At 40.2% G+C, this 20,563-nt stretch overlaps 2 protein-coding genes across 3 annotated transcripts; both read right to left on the bottom strand.

Annotated features, from left to right (window-relative positions):
* Positions 1-449: 449 nt before the first annotated feature.
* Positions 450-9,528, bottom strand: chaf1b (chromatin assembly factor 1, subunit B). The gene is made up of 14 exons (XM_035175671.2): positions 9,441-9,528; positions 8,892-9,039; positions 8,496-8,628; positions 8,267-8,387; positions 7,503-7,606; positions 7,244-7,340; positions 7,049-7,133; positions 6,654-6,747; positions 6,479-6,548; positions 6,308-6,399; positions 6,035-6,194; positions 4,438-4,992; positions 2,940-3,028; positions 450-1,131 (listed from the first exon to the last, which is right to left on the bottom strand). Exons 2-14 carry the CDS (start codon positions 9,015-9,017, stop codon positions 1,031-1,033), a joined length of 1,827 nt encoding a protein of 608 aa, XP_035031562.1. The 5' UTR covers positions 9,018-9,039; positions 9,441-9,528; the 3' UTR covers positions 450-1,030.
* Positions 9,529-10,702: 1,174 nt separating this feature from the next.
* On the bottom strand, positions 10,703-20,356 carry morc3a (MORC family CW-type zinc finger 3a). Of its 2 annotated transcripts, XM_035175179.1 has the most exons (19): positions 20,286-20,356; positions 19,401-19,473; positions 18,673-18,805; positions 18,184-18,410; positions 17,714-17,870; positions 17,252-17,393; positions 16,723-16,851; positions 16,477-16,596; positions 16,290-16,387; positions 16,045-16,152; positions 15,817-15,945; positions 15,320-15,394; positions 15,149-15,191; positions 14,876-14,986; positions 14,309-14,396; positions 14,156-14,225; positions 12,983-14,078; positions 12,228-12,433; positions 10,703-11,515 (listed from the first exon to the last, which is right to left on the bottom strand). In XM_035175179.1, the coding sequence occupies exons 1-19, from the start codon at positions 20,322-20,324 to the stop codon at positions 11,356-11,358; spliced, it is 3,204 nt and encodes a 1,067-aa protein (XP_035031070.1). In that variant the 5' UTR covers positions 20,325-20,356; the 3' UTR covers positions 10,703-11,355. The 2 variants fall into 2 exon arrangements, with proteins under 2 accessions (XP_035031070.1, XP_035031071.1); XM_035175180.1 differs by lacking the exons at positions 18,184-18,410; positions 19,401-19,473; positions 20,286-20,356 and having other exon boundaries at positions 17,714-17,864; positions 18,673-18,801.
* Between the last annotated feature and the right edge of the window lie 207 nt (positions 20,357-20,563).

Below are 20,563 nucleotides of genomic sequence, written 5' to 3'. Positions count from 1 at the left end.
TATATTATCTGGAACCTGAGTCTGAATACTAAAATGTCATCATTGTCCATGGTCATTATCTAACAAAGCAGCTGCAATTTTCTCAAAATTATACAAATAGCAATTATAAAAATGTGCAATCTATACAAGATTAAGAAACTGGGAAATGCATTGAGTCAAAAACGTAATTTTATTCACTGAATACTCTGGATAGTTGCAGATAGAGATGAGGTGTAGACGTTGATGCTACACAGGAGTACAGAGCAATCTCTTTGGTTTACTGTTAAAAATGTTCTATAGCAGCTCACTGTAACTGTAAAGTTGGCTTCGGAGTCCAAATAAGAGTTTTTATATTTAAATTAAATGATATATAAATGATTGTTCTCCAAATAGAAATGATTTTAGATGTTTTACAGAATCATTTAAAACATTCATCATCCCAGTCATTCAACAAAAACCACATTCCCATGTAATGTATATGAAACGTCCTTTATTAGACAGAATAGAAAATGACTCTTAAATGCTTGAAAATGTTCAGCTTTTCACGTAAACTGTTCGTTCAATCAATCTTTATATAATTCAGACTCAGGGTTAGGGTTAGGGCTAACCCCCCCTAACCCACATTAAACACAAGCACTAAACCCTGAAGCGCATATTTTCTTTCCTTCTTCGGGTTTGGAGTGCAGTTTTTTAAGTTTCACAATTACATGTTCTTGACAAGTGAGACAAATTTCTTTTTTACAACAGCATCTAAATGTCAAACAAATCAAATATAAAACAGTTGCCTCATTAATGGTTTACAGTATCATACAGAACACACACGACTAAAACAATTAACTCAAGGATACCTACTGCAACGCAGTTTGTATTAAAACAGAGTTCATTATCTGAGGTTAAAGCTTTGTCTCATTAGATCAAGTAGAGACAGATCGAAACCCAAACAGTGCTGCAGCACGATGGGATTAGATCTGTGGGGAGCCTCAGTGGTGGTCTTTAACACTGCTTGATGAACTGTTCTCTGATACAGCACCAGACGGTTCCCAGTTAAACTCTAAGCCTGGCCGACACTGGACTTTGTGGGGGGGTCACTGGTCTTGGGTCGTTTGGACTCTGGAGGTTGGCACACTGGATCAGTGGGGGGAGACGGACGTTCTGGAGAAAGACAAGTGAAGACATCAGTGACTGAAGGGTTCAACAAGTCAATATGCAGCGTGAAATACACTTGAGGAAAATTTTCACGATAGGGCACTGTGGTATTACTAATGTTTTTATGTCAAGTTGTTTCTTCCATTTAATTTACAGAATTAATTTATTACAATTATTAGGTTTTACTACATCTGCCATGGAGGTGTTTTCACTCCTGTTCGTCAGCAGGATTTGTTTGAGTGGATTTTCCACAAAACTCGGAGAAAGGATGGGACATGGGCCAAGAAATTACCCATTACATTTTTGCATTGATACGGACAAAGTGGTAAAAAGTAAAGTGGTTACAAAGTTATTTTACACTTTCTCTAACATTGCAAAGTTGGGTGTTCTTGGCCTTTTCACTCATTTCTCAGAGAATAATTCATGGATGTTGATTAAATAATAAAGTGTTATCTATGAGTGTGTGCACTTTGGTGTGGCTTGATTGAATTTAAGGGAACTCCTATGCCATGGATAAGGCATGGACTCTAGTGAGATGCCATTCCAGTCTTGATCATTCATAGTACTGACTGGGTAATTAACATAAGCCATCATACGATTATACAGGCTTCAAACAAATCCACTTGAAAAACAAACGTTTTTAAAACCGAAAACAAAAGCTATAATATGTTCAGGTTTATTGTCATACTTAACCAACCGATGAGGAGTTACACAGGTGTGCTTACAAACCTGACTCCCTGTTTGTGCTTCTAGCTCTATCAGATAGCATTGTTTGCGATATTGCTGTGTTCCCAGATCCCAGCAGTTACTATGATGAGTAGAAGTTTATTATAGCCAATAAAAATGATGGCAAAAACAAAAAGAAAGACCTCAAAAGTAAATGGTAATATTGTTACCTCTGGCATTTGTTTGCCAGTTAGAATACTCAAACTAGTGAATCAATTTCCATGGAACTTTTTTGGAGGGTGGGGACAGGACCAAATGAACCCAGTAAATTTTTGGGAGCATACGGAGGCTTAAAACCTCCTGCAGCGGCCAAAGGGTCAGTTCCAACCCAGCTCTTTGCTGCGTGTCTTCCCCCATTCCCTCTCCCCACGTCAAGCTTACTATCCTGTCAACAAAGGCAAAAAGCCTGGGGAAACAGGCCTGTCCAGGACATTTTTTCACTTTGGTTAACATGATGAGATAGGCTGTTACTCTTGGCAAAGGTATCCGCTCTCTGAGAACCCTTCTAGTTTATATTATTTTTAGCTCTCGCTTTTCTGCTAAGCTTAAGAGAGTCCATGCACAGCAGATGTCAAGGATTGGATACCTTGAAATACTCATATCAAAGCACAGCAGTTGTGAGAATGCACACTGATCATTTGAAGTATTTGATCAATTATGTTCTGATTAAATTGATTGAGATATGTCATGACAATGGCAATACAGTTCAGTTTGTCATTAAAACTATTTTTTGATAGTGTCGGCCATCAGTTACGACATATGCCACAGCAAACCCTGGCCTCATGTTACCTCACATAACAATAACCTAATGAGTTCCATGCATTGCTCTATGCAGTTTTTTAATTCGGGAAAACCCAGCACTGGTATCTGTGTGGTACTCTGTATTGTCAGGTATCCAAACTAAATCAATATCGGGAGGGATAAAGTTGAAATGGTGCATCACTAATAACAGTTAGCAGACTGTGTGATTGAGACTGTCAATGAGGATGGAGAATTTTTCCATCTGCAACATATGTGCTTTTAAATCATCAAACTTCTCTTGTGATATCTGTTAATAAAAGGACAACACAGACGTTGCCCTCACTAACCATGTTTGGCCTTCTCAGTGGAGGAGGGAGTTCTGAAGAGGGAACTGACAGCTGGAGACCGGGATGCAATGGGAGTCAAAGATACTCTCCTGAAAACATACAGAAAAAGCACAGACGGTAAAGACACTCCAAGCAAAAAACATTCAAATAAAATGTCCTCCTCCCACTCTTCCACTGCATTAACCCCCCCCGCGTCTTTCTTCTTCTTTGCCTAGTAGTAAAAATAGTCAGGCGTAGTCACGGCCAACGTTCCAAGTTAGAGATACAAAGCAAATACAAACGCATGTGCAGATCTGCCATTGTTCCACGAGCGGTCTGGCCGAGTGATTATTATTTTATTGTCAGTGGGGGGTCCAACGAATCCCTCATACCAGACAGGGCTTTGTTCTCACTGCCAGTACCGGGCACATGCAAACCAACAAAAACATCACCAGCCCATTGCTGCAACCTATAACTCTACTACTGTTTTCACTGAATATTTTAAAGACTATAAAATATATAGGATGCATAATACCCCATATGATATTTTAATCACTTTAAAGAGCACAGAGCTTTCTTGCTCTGAGTAGTCACCTCTGTAAACAGCATCTTTAGAGATAATCACCTTAGGATCTTAAATCATTAGGGGGCAGGGAGGTGGATGGATGAGGTCTTGTGTAGTTACTCCCTCAGTCTGACTGCAGGTAAATCACATTCGGGAAGTTCAAGCATTTCCATAAAATGCCATACATACACATGTATGAGGCAGAATCTGCTTTCTTTGTGTCATATATACCCTTATAAATATAATTTATCGTGCAGCAGACCTAAACCTTACAGCGTACCCAAATCACCATGGTGTTTGCCTTTACTATATGGGCTTACTAATATGACTAAAGTCTAAAATCCTTATTAGCTACGCCCAAGAGGTTATGTTTTGACTGAATGGATTTCCACGACACTTGGTGGAAGGATGGGAAGTTTTGATGTGGATCCAGGAACTTTCTTTCCCAATTTTTCATTGTGAAATAAGGCGTTTTTCAACATTTTCTGTGATTTCTCAAAGATTTTTGTGAATCATGATGGAATACATATTTAGGGGGTTGGAACATTTCTCAACATTTAGTTAGATTTTTCAGAGAACAATGAATGGATCTTGAAAAAAAATGTTTAAAAGGACTGATATCTATGAGTGTGTAATTTGCGGTAGCTTGACTGGATTTAAGGTAACTGTTGGGCCTTGGCAGAGATATGAGCACCACTGAATGCCAGTCTAGTTTCTACATAATTTGGCTCCAGTGTATATCAGTGAATTAAAGATTCGAGCCGAGCTTTTGCAATGGGGTTCAATTATACAGATGGTAACTACCAAATTCCCTGCTAAATTGTACAAGAGATGATTAATTGATAATGCAAAAATTATGAGTTGCAGCTGTAAAAAAAACAAAAAAAACACATACACAATCAAAGCATACCTGTGTTCATAAGAAGGCTCAGCGGTATAGGATCTAATATTTACCTTGGGGTGGGTCCCTTCGGAGTAGTGGGTCCAGCAGTATTGGCACCGTTAAGGACTTTTGGGGTGGAGGGTGTGAGGGGAGCGACACGTAATTGCGTTTTGGAGGAGCTGGTGGGGGTGAGGGGGGCGACGAGTGGTTGGGGAGCGGACGGAGCACTTGTGCTTCCAGATGTCGGGGTCTGAGGTGCTGAAGGAGCTGTGGTTTTAGGACTACTGGGCTTCCCCCAGCCCTGCAGAGTGTTGAGGGTGATCCTGCGCGGCTGAGGTTTAGACTTGGCAATGGGGGTGCTCTTCTTCTCCTCTGGTGGGGTGATAGAGGGGGCATCTTTGCAATGGATGGTTTGGGAAGAGGGAGTCGGGGCTGCGCTGCTCAAGGGAGACGATGTCCTGCCCGCTGACGACTTCTTGCTCTTTTTCTCGACACCAGTGTTCGGGACAAAGACCTCTAATGTGGGGGGCTCCTTCAGTGGAGTGCCCAGCTCCCCAGGAGAGAAGGACAGGAAGGAGCAGTAGCCATCTGTGGAGGACACCGCCAGGAAGGAACCATCCCGAGACCTAAAGGGGATAAAAAAGAAACATCAATTGGATGGAGGAAACGTGAAGGAGATGATTAGTTTTTTATGTTAACTTCGGGGAAATGTAAACCAGCTCTTTAATGCTTCTGTGTGTGTAAATTTCAACTGAAATAGGAATAATACACTTTCCCAAAAAATGCAAACAAGACTAATGTCATTGTCAATAATGTAATAATCCTCATTTAGTTTAAGAAGTCTTAATCACACTCCCCCATCCCAAATCTGACAACAAATCAGAGATTCCTCAAGTTGGTGAAAAAGACCAATCACAGTGAATGTAGCTATGCAACTACCAAGCTTAATCTATGTACTAATTCCAGGAAACGCTGTGTGTCTGAATGGGGCTCACATATCTTGAGAACCGTTTATCTAATTGGCTTCACATTTGGCATGTGTGTTGTTAAGGGCCCAAGAAAGTGCAGTGTCACATTTGGTGCGAATTGGCACAAGCAATATGTTCAATATTAGTCAACTTTGAATACACAGGCATCCAGCGCTCTGTAGCAGCAGCGGTTTGGACTCATCAACACATATGACGTGGTTGATCATGACAACAGCACGTACACAACACTGGTAATGACAACTGCTGCTCCAGTTCGGGGTTCTGCGTACCGAGTCGAGTGTCACTGAACTTTGAATAAACAGGTGAACAGCTCTTTGTGCAGCAGCAGTGGTGCAGCAGCTTTCAGATTCTGCAAACTGAGTCCAGTAGCCAGTCTTCACTCGCTGCAGCTCAATTACTGCAGGTCACTTTTACAGTTTCAGAAAGGAAGCTGCAACCAGTATCGCCACAGTTCAAGCAAACAGCCCATTCTACACAGGCAGGTTGAGAACAGGCACTGCACTAGGTAATGAAAAAGCACCAGACGAATGACTGGAGTGAAAAGAAATTGTAATTTAGTCTATTAAACACACACCACATTCTACGTCTACCATTAATAATTTAAATCTAAACATTCTAGAAGGTGTTTATCTATGGAAGAACACACAACAAAAGACAACAGAGGAAAATGATGAATTACCATGTAAGATCACTGAGTGTGTGGTAGTGGATGTTAGACACCAGGCCGAAGGGAAGGGTCTGTTGGGTGTCATACAAGAAGATGGAGTCTTCTGACGCCACTGCAAACACCATACGGTAAGGCAACTGGAATGTGTTGGGAAGAAGCTGTTCAGAACCATCTACGTGAAACAGAAACAGGGAAAATATAAAAGGTAAAGATGTAAGAGAACAGACAATTACAAAGACTTGATTAACAGTTGTGTGTGTAAACCAATGGTGCGTATGCCCTTGCCTTCCCCCTTCTTAGTTCTCAGTTCAAAGTAGACAGGGCAGCAGCGCACAGCCAGTGTTGCTTTAGTTGGACATGGCAAGTGGGCGATGGGCCTAAAACAAACAGAGACTTTTACATGATTTACCTCCATTAATACAACAACACTGACTCTGACCAGCACAGAACAGTTACCTCTTGAGGCTCTTCCTGGAAAAGATGTAGGTGGTATTCATGATGTTTTCTCCAATCTCCACACACCCAGCTGAGGTTAAATAATATGTGACAACCGAAGAAGGAACATATACAAATTATTTTCACAAGATAAAAGTCAGGTAAAAGCCACATTTTGAGGATTCTGCTTCCGTACCTGGGGCGATCAGAAAAGAACCATCCGGTGTGAACGAAAGACGTCGGAAGAACGACCTCATGCTGTCGTCGTGGAAGATTCTGTGCGGCTTTACCTGCAGAGATGCAGAGAAGTGAAGGACTGAGAACGTGTTCAAATCATCTTTCACTAATTTTTCAGGAGAACAGAAAGTCTCTGAAGATTTTAGGGAGTTATATGAGAGAATGGAGAGTTGAGCTCATGGAGAAAAATCGCAAAAAAGGTACACGGAAAATGTGGTATATAGAAAGAATGGTTTGGTGTTCATTTTACAGTCAGCTGAGGGATTTACAGGCTTACAAGTAGTGGATATCTGATTTTACCATAGCACCATGGTGTGATCATTGGAGTGTCAACAATTCTACATATAAACTGACCTCTCCCTCTGAAAGTGGCCCAGAGCTCATTTTACTGATAGAGAAAGCCTTCTTCTTGGTGTGTGCGCTGTACACACGCATCACCCTGAAGGGAAGAAAAAACACACGCAACTTGAGCATCAAGAAATGAAAACCTCATGGTCAGGTAATGACTATAGGTAACAGCAAAACATAATGACTCAATGAGCGTTATACCTGTCACAGCTGAGAGTGGCAACATACTGTCCCAGAGGATCCCAGGTCACACCCTGCACGTAACTCTTATGGTCGTTCAAGATACACAGCTTCTGTCCTATAGCATAAAGACAGTTGCAACCAACATAGTAAAGACGAAGCTAAAATAAGCTTTAGCCTCACACTGTACAGTAAGTTATGCAGCATGCTCACTTCAGTACTTAACAGATTAAACATTACAGAACACACACACACACAGTTTCTATGACGACGTGCAGACCTTTGTTGATGTCCCACATAATAGCAGTGTTGTCAACAGATCCAGACACCATGAAGTTTCCATCCCGTGTCCAGGAGATGTCGTACACATCCTCTATGTGTCCCCTAAAATACACATTAAACAATTAAAAACCTCTTTGTAAAACTAAAGTGTAGCTGCAAATTTAGATTAAGCAACTCAGTATCTCAGGTTATGTGTTCCAATGTCAGAATTAAGCTTGTGATAATAGTATAAAAATAACCTGATTCCTCAAAAATGATATATACTGATATGATACAAACCATAGGCAGCAGCAAAAACAAATCAGATATCAATCTGAAAGATGTATTAGATAGGTACATTTCACACTAAGATTAATATGAAGTAGTATAATTAGTACAATGTTAAATTAGTATTAGCAATCAGTGGGTTCTTAACCTTTGCTGTCACATCTATATCTGCTGCTGTACTGTGTGCAAGTAAAAAACAAAAGCAGGTAAGCATTTCCATTTAGACTTATTAAAAATTTTAACTGACATTGAGCTGGTCGGTCATATCTGTTCGTCAGTTTTTTAAAGTAAGAAAATGTGGGTGACACAGACACAGGGAGAAGAACTGTGATATGATCCAGTGGCTTCCAATATTACAGGGCAGGATTTAACATTTTGAAAATATTATCATGCCGGGAGGATGTTTATTATGTCTGGAAAACTGAAAGGTGCACAGTGTTACAAAGTATATTCATCATTTAGACATTTGAACTTGGTGGGATCCAAACTGTGTACCTCAGTGTCTTGACCACAGACCAGCTCTCCTTGTTGAGCTGAGCATCTTCATCCTCCTGGAACGCAGGTAACTGATCAGGCTCCTTAGAGTCGTTTAGCTTCCACAGGAGAATTGCTGCATCTGTACAATATAAACACCATATGACTATTAAAGGGCAAATGGGCTTTCTGTTTTGAAAACACCAGCATTAGTCTGTTTTAAAGGGTGACCTTGAGAATCTTTACGTACCATCTCCTCCTGAGGCAAGCAGCTCTCCGTTAGGGCTGAAACGCACCACGTTGACAGCCTTGGTATGTCGAGCCAGATTGGACAGCAACTCCACCGTTGCTTTCCCATCTGAGCCCGTGTCCACTCGCCACAGCTGCATCAATATAGAGAGTACGTTACCCCTGAAACTCCAAAAGTGTTTTGTGGACTCAAACACTTCACCCATCGGCATAGTGGTGAGTAGACAATGGGTGAATTTTCATTTTTTTTGTTGAACTATCCCTTTAGAGATTCATGCCAACAAGTAATTCAGCTTTCTGCATGTATTCGTTATTACACTACACGATCATTACAGTGATTCTGTCTTTCTTTTACAAGCCTGTAGGTGTATTCATCTCTCTCTCTCTCTCCACTCACTCTGACAGTGGTGTCCACTCCGGCTGTTGCCAGTCGACGAACGCGTCCATCGGCGCTGTGCTGGAAGTCCACACTGTAAACCGGCTCCTTGTTGTGCCACGCGATCTCACACGTTACCACCTTCATTTCCTTGATGTCCAACACCGACCTCAGGGGGTAAAACACAAAAACACGTCAATTTGCTGCTTCACGCTGTTTTAAATCCACTGATAATGACTCTGCAGCCGCAACAGTCGGTTATTTTATAACATGCTGTCAGATACAGACGCTGTGTCACGGACAGAAGATGATAATGTGTTGATGTAAAAAGCTAAACTAGCTACACAGCCACTGGAGACGAATGCTACAAGGAGCTAACACGGTTAGCATCGAACTTAGCGGGATTGAGTCTGTTGAACGGTACGTGACTAACGTGACGCACGGTAGATAACATGTGAACGTACGTTAGCTGTTAGCTGAATTGTGTGTGTTTGCTACGAATACACACGAGCGCTGTGTGTTTATTATTTAAACCGAAGTTATCTCAGAGTAAATCTTTAGTTGTTCTACCTGCTCCGTTGTCCAGCTGAAGATTCACTGATTTCCCGCGTACGATTCGTTCAAAACTTCCGGTGGACCGGGCGGCGTTGATTGGACGACCACGCGGAAGAGGGGGTGCTTAGCGGTGACGTTGAATATTATACTGCTCGGTCCAAATTGTTTCAAATTAAATAGATTTTACTTTTAGTTCCCCTCTAACATTTATTTTATTCTTTCTTTATTTAATTTTTATACATAGTTATTATTTTTACTCATCTTGTAAATTGATATATTATATTATATTATATATAAAAAATATATTTTATGAATATTTTACATTTTACTTTAGTTAACCCCTACCATTAAAATATAATCTTAATTTTTTTTATATATTAGGAGTTTTGTACTCATTATGTACATTTATGCTGTAATCCCTCTCGTAAATAATAAAAAGTACAAGTTTAAAACAAAATTTAAATTTTCATATATTTCATTTGACTTTTTGTTAGCCTTTACTATTAAAATGTTTAATCTTTATTTGTTGAAATCTATGTAATGATTCTAAATTAATTTAAAAAAAATCCTATACATATTAAATATTTTATTTTTCTTTATTGTTCCCTAGCATTAGAATATATTTTTTAGTATTCAGTCTTTTCTTTTTTGTATATTTTTGTACTCACTTTGTACATTGATAATGAATTGGTAATCCCTGACGTAAATAATAAAAAGTACAAGTTTAAAACTAAATTAAAATGTTGATACATTGTATTTAACTTTTTGTTAGCCCCTAGTTTTAAAATGTATTGCTTATTATTAGTTTTGTTCTCCTTTTAGTATATCGATGTAGTAATCGCTGTCTTAAAGAAAGAACTATCAACAGTAGAATAGTTTTCTCTTGTGGCTCGCCTATTATCAATCAATCAATCAAATTTTATTTGTATAGCCCATATTCACAAATCACAATTTGTCTGATAGGGCTTTAACAAGGTGTGACATCCTCTGCCCTTAAAGGAAACATTAAAATCCATCCAGATGGATTTTGCATAGTGACATATGCATTAATATAGAAAGTAAAGGGTAAGAATGAGAGTAAGTTTGATTTTGTCTCAAAGGTCATTTGAGACAAAATATTAGACAAGCAATCGCAACACGCTCAAGAGGGATGTTCATGATAACTCTGGCAGTTGAACTACAGTTTGTATCAGTCACAAAACCACTGACAGGCTCATTGTCATTGCCACATCTAATGTATTAGGAAATGTTTAAAAGGATGATAATGTATCACAGAGTAAAGAAAGCAAACAAACTTTATTTGGCAGAATAAATACAAAACAGGATTCAGTACAAATCAAAGACAAACGATTAAGAAATAAAATTCAGGATCTAATCAGACCAAACACAAAAGGATTTTTTTGCATTTTGTTTGGAAAAGCTTTAAAAAAGTCACTCTATGGCTACAATGGATACAAAATTAAGAAGGAACCTGCAAAGGAAGTCGGTCAAGAAGAGGAAAAAGAAGGTGCAGAGGTAGACGTAGGTAAAGGAGAAGAGGAAGTGGCTAAAGAAGAAGTAGGTGAAGAAGAAGGAAAAGGTCAAGAAGAAGGTGAAGAAGAACAAGAAAAGGAAGAAGAACTGCAATTAAAATAGCACTTTTCAAGGTATCTAATGCTGCTTTACAGAGTTAAAACCTCATACACGTCAACATTAGTCATAAAAATGAATAATAGTGTAAAGTGGTGGATCTATGCAGAGTTCCAGAGGGTGGTGGCTGACGGACTGAAAGTTACTTTTAAAAAATATATTATGTAAAGCAGCTTATAGCATGTTGCATTTAATGTACATCAATATAAAATCTGTTAACAAAGTCATACATTCAAATACAATCTAATTTCCAAGACATCTGTATGGAATATTTAAAAGCATCGTATATGTCAGGATTTGGTTAATTCCCTTGTTCCTCTTCTTTGACAGAATCTCTCTCAGACAGAAACTGTTCAAGGATCTCATCGATTACATTGCACTCAAAATTCACTTGGTCGAGGGACAGAGCAGGAATAGAGGTGATGAGAAGGCGTCCGACATTCTGCCGAAGCTCGATCAAGCTGTGAGAGAGAGATGGATACAAATAAAGAGGGAAACTTAGATCCCTTGTTCTGCTGTGTTGCCATAAAAGACTTTGTAAAGCTGCTTTCAGACACGGACTGAACTCCAAATAATCTCCGGACTTTTGCCGGAGGGGCTGTATGTGAGAACGCAAAAGTCTGAGTTTCTCCTGCCAGCCCCCCAGAACTAAATCAGGTTAATGTACGAACGAGCACACATGAGAAAACAGCAGGAGATCTTACGAAGGATTCACCGTGACTGAGAGGGCGTGTTGATGCCATTTCTAACATGCTACAGAAGCAAAACTGAAAAAAACTAAAAGAATGCAAATATCTCAAGGTAAAAAAAAAGAGGAGCCACACATGGCACCGCTGAAGATGTCAAGAGAGCTTTTGGTGATAAGGGCTGACTGGTGTCAATGTGCTACAAACAAAAATACATGATCTCCGAAACGGAATTTTTACGTTATGCCCCGTCTCTGCCTGTTGTGCCCCCCACCTGAATGCTCTGGAGATTCCTATGCGTTTGTGAATGCGTCTGAGCGTAGAATCTCCTGCTGCGTGGTAAATGCGTGAAAGACAAACTCCGGAGAAAGTCCGGACTAAATTGTGACGACATTCTCCAGAGTTCATGTCTGAAAATGGCTTTGAATTGATACTTCTGTGATAATTCATACGACATGTAAGAGGAGCGATTTTACAACAGTCCAACCTTCTGAATGTGTCCGAGCTTGAATCTCCGCCAGTGACAGTTGCCCCCGCTGCCTCCTCTGTATCAGTTTGTGCAGAAGAATCCGTGTTTTTTTGCGGTGGCGTTGTGCTTCCCTCTTCAGCGTTTCCCCTCTGCTGCTGCAGCATCAACCTGAGCTCTTCACACTGGACAGCCAGGGTCGTCCTCTCCCCCTGCACTATGTCCATCTGGTGGCACAGCACACCGTGAGGAAGAAAAAACTCATGATCCTGCTTGATCAATGATGAATTATACATAATGTACATAAAAACTCTGAGCTCTGACTTCCAGGTAAATGCTGTTTTTAAGAACTGTGAGCCACAATTATTCATAATTCTAATCACTCTTTGAAGCAGACTTGGATGCATGTGTAGCAATAAGTTTCACAGAGATTTAAACTGTGTCTAATTGTCTTACAAACTTTAAATTTCCCATTTAAGTCACCAGTGTTTGAACGTTTTGAAAAGCTTGAATATGAGGAAAGTTGAGTTTAGATTTTTTTGTTTGACGTTTTCAAAAGGTCAAGTATAAAGGTCAAGACTTAAGTGTTTTTTTCAGACGTCAAGTAGCATTTTCTCAATGTATCTGTCAAATCCAGGAAATGCAACATCCACATCAAAAGATAGAGGTACTAGGATATAGATGTTTGCAGTCTGTCTTGAAAACAATACTCGCATGCTCATATTAATTATTGTTTGCTGTGAATGTATTAATCTCTAAGCTCCAGACACACTGACCTGTGAGTGCAGTTGATCGTTCTCCCTGTGTTTTTGGTCCAGTTCCCGCATCAGAGAGTCAACTTGCAGCGCAATCTCGTCAGAGTCCTTTTCCTCACCTTGATCACGACTGGGTTCGCTCTCAATAGCTGCCAGTAAAACCTCTTTCGCCTTAATCAATTCATCAACTTTCTCTTTTGCCTTCTCAAACATACTTTTGTAGTCAATCCCCTCCACTGTTTCCTCCGTCTTCAGCGTCTGGCTGGCCTGGTGAGAGCATCGTCTCTTGTCATTGATCTCAGACGGCTCCAGCAGTCTGCTTTGCATTTCTTGCAGCTGGCAGGTAAGTCTATTGACTTCGTCTTTTAAGGAGTCTCTCTCTTGCGCTGTCTCCTGCATGAGCTCCAGGAGCTGGTCTTGTTGTTCCTGTACGTCAGTGACACTTGGGTTGTTAAGTGGGCAGAACGGTGCACGGGAAGGTCCTGCAATTTCGTCACCTTCCAGAGGATGTGTCACTCCGTTCTGAAGATTTCTTTGATGTTCATTTTGAGTATTTACCTCGCTCTCTTGCTTTACGACTCTTTCTTCAGTGCAGCAGGCACGTGAAATATGTTCTACACCATTTACATTAGATGTACCCTGCCCAGTTACTCCATTCCCCTCAGTTTGATTTGGATCCTCCTCTTCCTCCTTTACTTTGGGTGCTTCTGTCTGGGTGTTGGTGCTGGTCAGCTGTGGAGGAGGGGCCGGGGAGGGATCGGCTCCAACAGCCGCACACCCGGTAGAGCTCGCTCCCGCAGTGTTTGGCTCTGACTCCACGGCGACATCATCGCTACACTCCAACACTCCAACACCATGCAGATAGGTTGGCTCTGGCTCTATTTTCACTTTAGTCAAAGCAAAGCATGGACTTTTTGGTTTGGGCGTGCTGGCATTCTCCAAGAGGAAAATGTCATCATCAGTATCTTCATCCCACTCCGCACCAACAGGCACTGATGGGGAGCAGGTTGCGCTCACATCCTCAGTTGTCGGCGTATCGGAGATGCTCCTCTGGAAGCCTTTTGCTAGAGATCTTTTGGCCTTTGTTTGAGGACTAACAGACTGTTTTCTTTTTCTCCTGCAGTGTAAACAACGCACTGTTAATATTCTTCTTAAACAAAGTGAATTTCATATATTAAATATATAAAATCTTACTTCAGACGGGATTTTGACAGAGAGACCACATTGGAAATAACTGGAAGATCATCGCGTGAGGGGCTGCAATCTACAGAAAGAAAACATATATTTTAATATTTCGATCAAAAAAATTCTCTCTTCCACCCGCGAACAAACAGTAATTGTTCTTACCAGCTTGTAAAATAGAGGGCCTCACTGGAGTTGAATCAGCGTTGGACCTCCTCTTTGGGGTAATGGGGGTGGAAGGTGAATCGACAGTCTATCAAGAAAAAACAGAAAAACCAAGAAGAATTTTTTTACATTTGTAATTGTTTATATTCCTAAATCATAACCACCTTCAAGTATTGACCGTAAGTATTTATCTATCCATCAGATAGATAAATCAGCAAGGGGAGCTGCATCAGCAAGGGGAGCTGGATCCCATCCCAGCTGACATTGGGTGAGACAGGTCGCAGGCGTATTGCATAGCCAACATACAGAGTCAACCATTCACACTCACACCTGTGAATAATTTAGAGTCTCTACAAGTCTTTGGATTGTGGGAGGAAGCAAACCCACACAGACACGGTGACATGCAAACTCCACACAGAAAGACCTCGACCGAACCGGGAACCTTCTTGCTCTGAGGCAACAGTGCTAACTATCGCACCGCTGACCTGCCAAAAATCTTTACACTGAATCAAAATTAAACACATTTAGTCATTAGCCCCCTTTGTGTGTTTTTAATGGACAGCCCACCGTTTGACACAGTTGCCGTTTCAGGTCTTCATGCTGTTGTTTAAGAGCCTGGTTTTGTCTGGCGAGATTAGTAACTCGCTGCACTTCCTGTCGCCTTCGATTCTCCTCCTCCTAAATGAACAAATACCCAAAAGCACAATTAATGATGTTTTAACTTGTACGGAATTTCAAATCAATACCACCAGTAAATCAATTTCTAATTTCAGATCGTGCTGAGGTGTTACAGGTATCATGCGAAGGAAGAAAAATTATGACAGACGATGCATTCCTTGCCTTTTGTTTATGCATCTCTTGCTGCTTTTTGTCCTTTTTTTCTCTTAAAAAACAAAAATCACAGAGTAAGTACCCACAAGTAACACAATATCAGTTCTTATCAAGTTAAACATTGGTTTATGTGTTTGGGCAGAAGTCATGGCAGAGCTCGAATGGAAATTTGTGACTCACTGTTGTTTGTAGGTCTTGTAGTACGAAGGTTGCTCATCATCAGAGTCCTCTGGCTCCTCCTCTACCAGGCAGCTCCTGGGAGAACAAAATAGATTGAGAGTGAAAACATCAGCAAACATCCAACGAGTCAAAGGGATTTTTAGGTGTAGTGGTTTTTGTTTTAATGAACACATGTACCCAAAGCTTGGTGAGCATTCCTATGCATGCATGTTAAATGAAAAAATGTATTTGATGTGTACTTTGACTTTTTAGTTTGGTTCAGGTCTCATCTGGTAACATAGAGGACAGTATGAATAAGCCTATGACTAAGTCTATGAGTAAGCATGTATATATACTGTATATCTACAGTCTATGGTGTAGATGTAAAAGTAATCCTACAGAGTCATGTTGATATCCACAAATAGGAATACGAGTATAATTCTCCAGTCATATTTGTTATATATATATATATATATATATATCAGATAATTATTATCGCAATAGGTTTATTAATTTACCTGAACTGAGGGTCCGGGTTCAAATGACAGAACCATTTCTTTGGTAACTTGTCGCAGTCAATCCCATCGGGGAGTTTGCGCCAGCGACCACAGGCATCACACTGCGCCCAGTTCTGATCTGGTCGCTTCCTGAGGACACAGACAGAGAAAAGTATCAGAGTTGTAAGGAAACAGCAGACAAGAATGCATGTTGAATACAGATTGAACAGTCGCTGCAAATGTACTAACATGGTATCCTCCACTGGTGTGGTGCTGTTTGGATTATCTTTGTTCTTGCTGTAATGGATTTCTTTCCAGTACTCCTCCAGTTTGGTCGCCATGCTGTTCATAGTTTTCCTGTAGCAAGACATAAAGCACCTAAGACCTCCATATTCCTGGCCCAGTACTTTTAATATAAATAATTCAGTGATCACGATTAGAAATAAAAATTTAACCAACATGATCAAAACTGAACAGAAAATGTATGCAACTACCTGTACTTATCTGTCTCATCGAAGCTCTGTTTGTTGTGGGTGGGATTAAGAAAGTTACACTCTATTACGCCAATGACCCCAACGCCGTGCCTGTTGGCCTGTAGAGTGAAAAGACTCATGAGAGACGAAAAGCAGATGATAACATTTATGACCCTTTGAAAATGTGTCGTCAACGTCAGAAGCTCACCCTCAATTGGCAGCCCACGCGTTCGTAAGCTTTGATGAGGCGATTCTTGTGATACATCATCATGCCATACTGCTCTTTACTTTTAGTGTTATACCCGAAAGTGATAGGAACGCGTTTGGTCTGAAATAACATTGAAGGAAAACCCAAGAGCAGAGATATGAACACACATGCAACCATTTGTCCCTAAACATTTATAAATGTTCAACACCTATCAGAAGCCAAAGAGGAGAAGGACTGAAAGGATACCAGGAAAGTTGGTTTGTAGTGGTCCTTTCTGATGTAGGCAAGACTCTTAGCGATGAGCTGAGATTTCACCTTCTGACTTCGTATGACGATCTGCATCCGAGGCTTCAGGTACAAAACACTGCAATATGCCTACACAACAAATGTATCAATAAGAGCAGAGGAAAGGTGACAGAGTCAAGTTGAGAGGTATATCACAGGGATTATGCACAATTAAATGCATTTAATAAAAAAATGTAATTACCACCCTAAAGTTGTATGCCTCTGCCAACCAGTGCAGTTTGAGTTTACATAAATTGTTTCCCATACTCAAATGGAGGTCACCATGACCTTTACAGACTTTCAATCACCCAAATGTAGTCAGTTAATTTTTTTGTCTAAATGAACATTTCTCAAGGCAATTTTAGGACAATGCATTCACAAGGTCAAAAAACTCTTGACCTGTGATTTGTGTGGGTAAAGTGGTGTGGGGCATAAAAACAATGACCTAAAATAATCATAATGACCGTTTGAGGAGATTACTGGTCCTTACCCGCAGAGAGTAAACACTCTCAGGGATGTACGATGACAATTGATGTTGAGAAGTGTCGCTCCCCGACTCATAGATATCCGATGGAATTTGAATATCGTACCGGTCCTTCTGAAAATCAAACTCTAGATCTCCAACAGATGTCCTTAAAGAGGAGAAGAATATTGATGTCCATCAATCCATCCATTATCTATACCGTTTATCCTTTGAGGGATGCGGGGGGAGCTGGAGCCAAATTGGGTCACCGGTGTATCACAGGGCCAAAAAACACTCACATTCACATCTAAGGTCAATAAGTCTCAAATTAGCCTAAACTGAATGTCTTTGGACTGTAGGAGGAAGCTGGAGTACCCAGAGAAAACCTATGCAGGCGTGATGAGAACAGGCAACAAACACAAATCTGAGTATCCTCTACAAAGCAAAGCAAGTAAACATCTAACAAAATGATGTATATTACAGACAGACCTGCGGAGATTCCAGATGATAATCCGTGTGCCCGTTTTTCCCGTGGACCAGGGGGGACTGATGGCTTGGAGCTCGGTGAGAAGCTTCTCCTGTTTTTTGAAAATGGAATGGCACAGGATGTGCTGCAGACTGGCGTTGTCCTGCTCTCGTACTGAGAGTAAAATCTCAAGTTAAGGATGATTTGAAATAAAAGATTGGTACAAACAGAAGCATGATTGATGTATGATTGAGAGGAGAAATACTACACTAAAACATGTCAAAACATCTAGCCAAGCCAACATTTTTTACCTATAAATGAATAAACAGACTTAGATGCATTTTCCATTATGAGACGACTTAAAAAATGCATCAGATCATGGTTTTGTACAGTTGCCCTGTACATAATTCACCCTAGTACCATGAATTAGAGACAATATTGACATATTATTTCATCGTTCGTGGTTTGAATTAATGAATTAGATAAAGGATATACTTGTTTTTTTTTGTGTTTGCAAAGCTGATGATGGGCACAATTATTTGCTTCGCCTTAATCTCTTCCAGGTAGGTCTGAGAGAGCATCCCGACGCATGAAGTGTTCTTTGACTTTGAGAAAACGATAGCGTCTTTTCCAAGACGCATGGATCCAGACTTGAACCCATTGCCATAGATACCTATTGGTGCTACACCATTGACAACGGTCTTATCGCTGTACCCAAAGCTTAAGGGAGAAACGTGCAAACATTCTTTTAGTAATGAATCACATACTTTGTTGTTAAAGCTTCTAGGCAGTGGTCAATTACATGTAGGACAATACAGGCATTGTAATGTGACCAACAAGAACAGCCATCACACAACAAATACCAAAATGAAAAATAGCAGTGAGTCTTCAAATATATAATCTGACATTTCTCCATTTACGAATAAGTGTAAATTGCATGAACAATAAAAGTTATGTTTCAATTATTTGTCTGAGTCTGTACCTGAGCATCTTATGCATAGTTTCATGGTCCAGTCCTTCTCCATTATCCATAAAGCTGAGGCATTCTTGTCCATCAACCACAATCTTGTCAATCCAGAACTGTTTGGCATTGACATCTGTATCAAAGGCATTGTCTGTAAGAAGGAACATTATTAGGAGCATTTAATTTAAGAGACATTTCATTTCGAAGAAATAGATGTATAATAGAGGATGTCACACTTTGTAAAGCTATTAAAAGCAAATTGCAATGTGTGAATATGGGCTAACAAAATTGGATTAATTTATTGTCATTGCAACATAACTTGATCTTCTAGTTGGAGCCTGTCATTAAGTAAATAAAGGGCGGAGGTGTTAAATACAAGGCAGTTGATAAACCTTGTCAAACTGCTACTCTTGCTCTCTCCTTAAACACAATTCAAGTTTCTGAATGAGTTTTGTTAAGTTCATATGTCGGCTGCAGATTCCTATATTTTACACATTCTTATTAATTTGACAGAAATCTGTCCTGGTGAGAGAGAAAAGTTCAATTTGCTCCTTTTAATGCGTTTAAGCCTAGATTCGCTACATCACAAAAAAATACAAAACATCAGCATATGATCATCATGATGTCAGGCAAGAACCTCAAGGCATGCGGGGTTAACAGGGGGCATTAATAGCAGGAAGTGAAAGTGAAACTAAAGTGAGACATGCAGCTTCACTTGAAAACACAACCTTGCAATGATGACTCACCTATGAGCTCAGCTATGGCGCTGAATGGCCAGGTGTGGCTGGTGGAGTTGGTGTGAAGAAACTTGGGACAAAGCTGCAAGTGGAGCAATTTATTTCCATCATCAATCTGCGTGTTCTTAAGTTTAATCGAATATTATACTGTAAAATGTGATAATATGTTCAATGTAAATGTGTTGTGTGATGATGTTGAACATTTATACTTGTCAAAGGTCGCCCCATCATTTGGAAGCCAACTCACTCACACTCACACACACACACACACACACACACACACACACACACACACACACACACACACCCACACACACACACACACACACACACACACACACACACACACACACACACACCCCCGTTTCCTCACGTTCCTTACCTTGATTTATTGATTCAAAAATTTAAATATATATCTCTATATACTGTAATACTTGTGCATTGTGGAAGCACAGTGAGGAGGTAGGACACAGACTTACGCAATGTTTTACTGTAAATCACATGTTGGTCATTCACTGCTGATAAACAAGAGTTTAAAACCACAACCTTCACCCAGGAGCAAAAATAATAATCAGCATAATTTATCATGAAGATGAAGTGAAAAATATATTAAAATATATATATATATAAAAATGTATTACAGAATAAACCTCGAGACGTCAGGTTATACAGCAAATTCCAGGAGACAGTAGGTGTCCACTCTGTTTTCCTAACTAGTTCCTACATCAGCTGTAAACACCCGCGAACCCAGCCTCCAGTAGAGTGTGAATTTACGGTATTTAAACTGGTTACCTTCAACACATGTGACCCCACAGACCTTGTTAGTGCCATACATCAGTTTGTAAAAGTTAATATCACTGGACAACCGTGGAAAGAGGAATACATCGCGCTCACCGTGCTCAACGGGACCCCGAGATTCGTCTGCGCCGCCATGTTTTCATATATCCACTGGTGGCGGAAGGAGGAAGTGACAGCACAGCCGGGCTTCAGCGTCAAAACCAAACGACGCAGTTTTATTTTGAAGGAATTAGCTTCTGTCACCCTGAACTAAAGTTATTCCTCTTTTATCATCTATCATACATGGATAGTTATTTAAATTATATTTATTAATTCTAACTTATCTTTTTGTTGTTTGACCGATATTTGTTTTGCACATTGACATATATGTCAAA

The sequence above is a fragment of the Hippoglossus stenolepis genome, chromosome 13, assembly GCF_022539355.2.
Source record: "Hippoglossus stenolepis isolate QCI-W04-F060 chromosome 13, HSTE1.2, whole genome shotgun sequence".
Lineage (NCBI taxonomy): Eukaryota > Metazoa > Chordata > Actinopteri > Pleuronectiformes > Pleuronectidae > Hippoglossus > Hippoglossus stenolepis.
The sequence above is the reverse complement of the archived record's forward strand: the minus strand, read 5'-3'. Positions and strand labels throughout refer to the sequence as shown.

Bases quoted from the DNA above. Each gene is read 5' to 3' on its own strand.
- chaf1b (XM_035175671.2), bottom strand. From the start codon at position 9,017: ATGAAGGTGGTAACGTGTGAGATCGCGTGGCACAACAAGGAGCCGGTT. The intron at 8,388-8,495 runs GTACGTAAAGAT...TATATTGTACAG, and splicing joins GCTTGCCTCAGGAGGAGATG to ATGCAGCAATTCTCCTGTGG. The intron at 1,132-2,939 runs GTTAGTGAGGGC...GTCTTTCTCCAG, and splicing joins CACTGAGAAGGCCAAACATG to AACGTCCGTCTCCCCCCACT.
- morc3a (XM_035175179.1), bottom strand. From the start codon at position 20,324: ATGGCGGCGCAGACGAATCTCGGGGTCCCGTTGAGCACG. The intron at 18,411-18,672 runs GTACAGACTCAG...TTCTCCCTTAAG, and splicing joins ACTATGCATAAGATGCTCAG to CTTTGGGTACAGCGATAAGA. The intron at 14,987-15,148 runs GCAAGGAATGCA...TTGTTCATTTAG, and splicing joins AAGAGATGCATAAACAAAAG to GAGGAGGAGAATCGAAGGCG.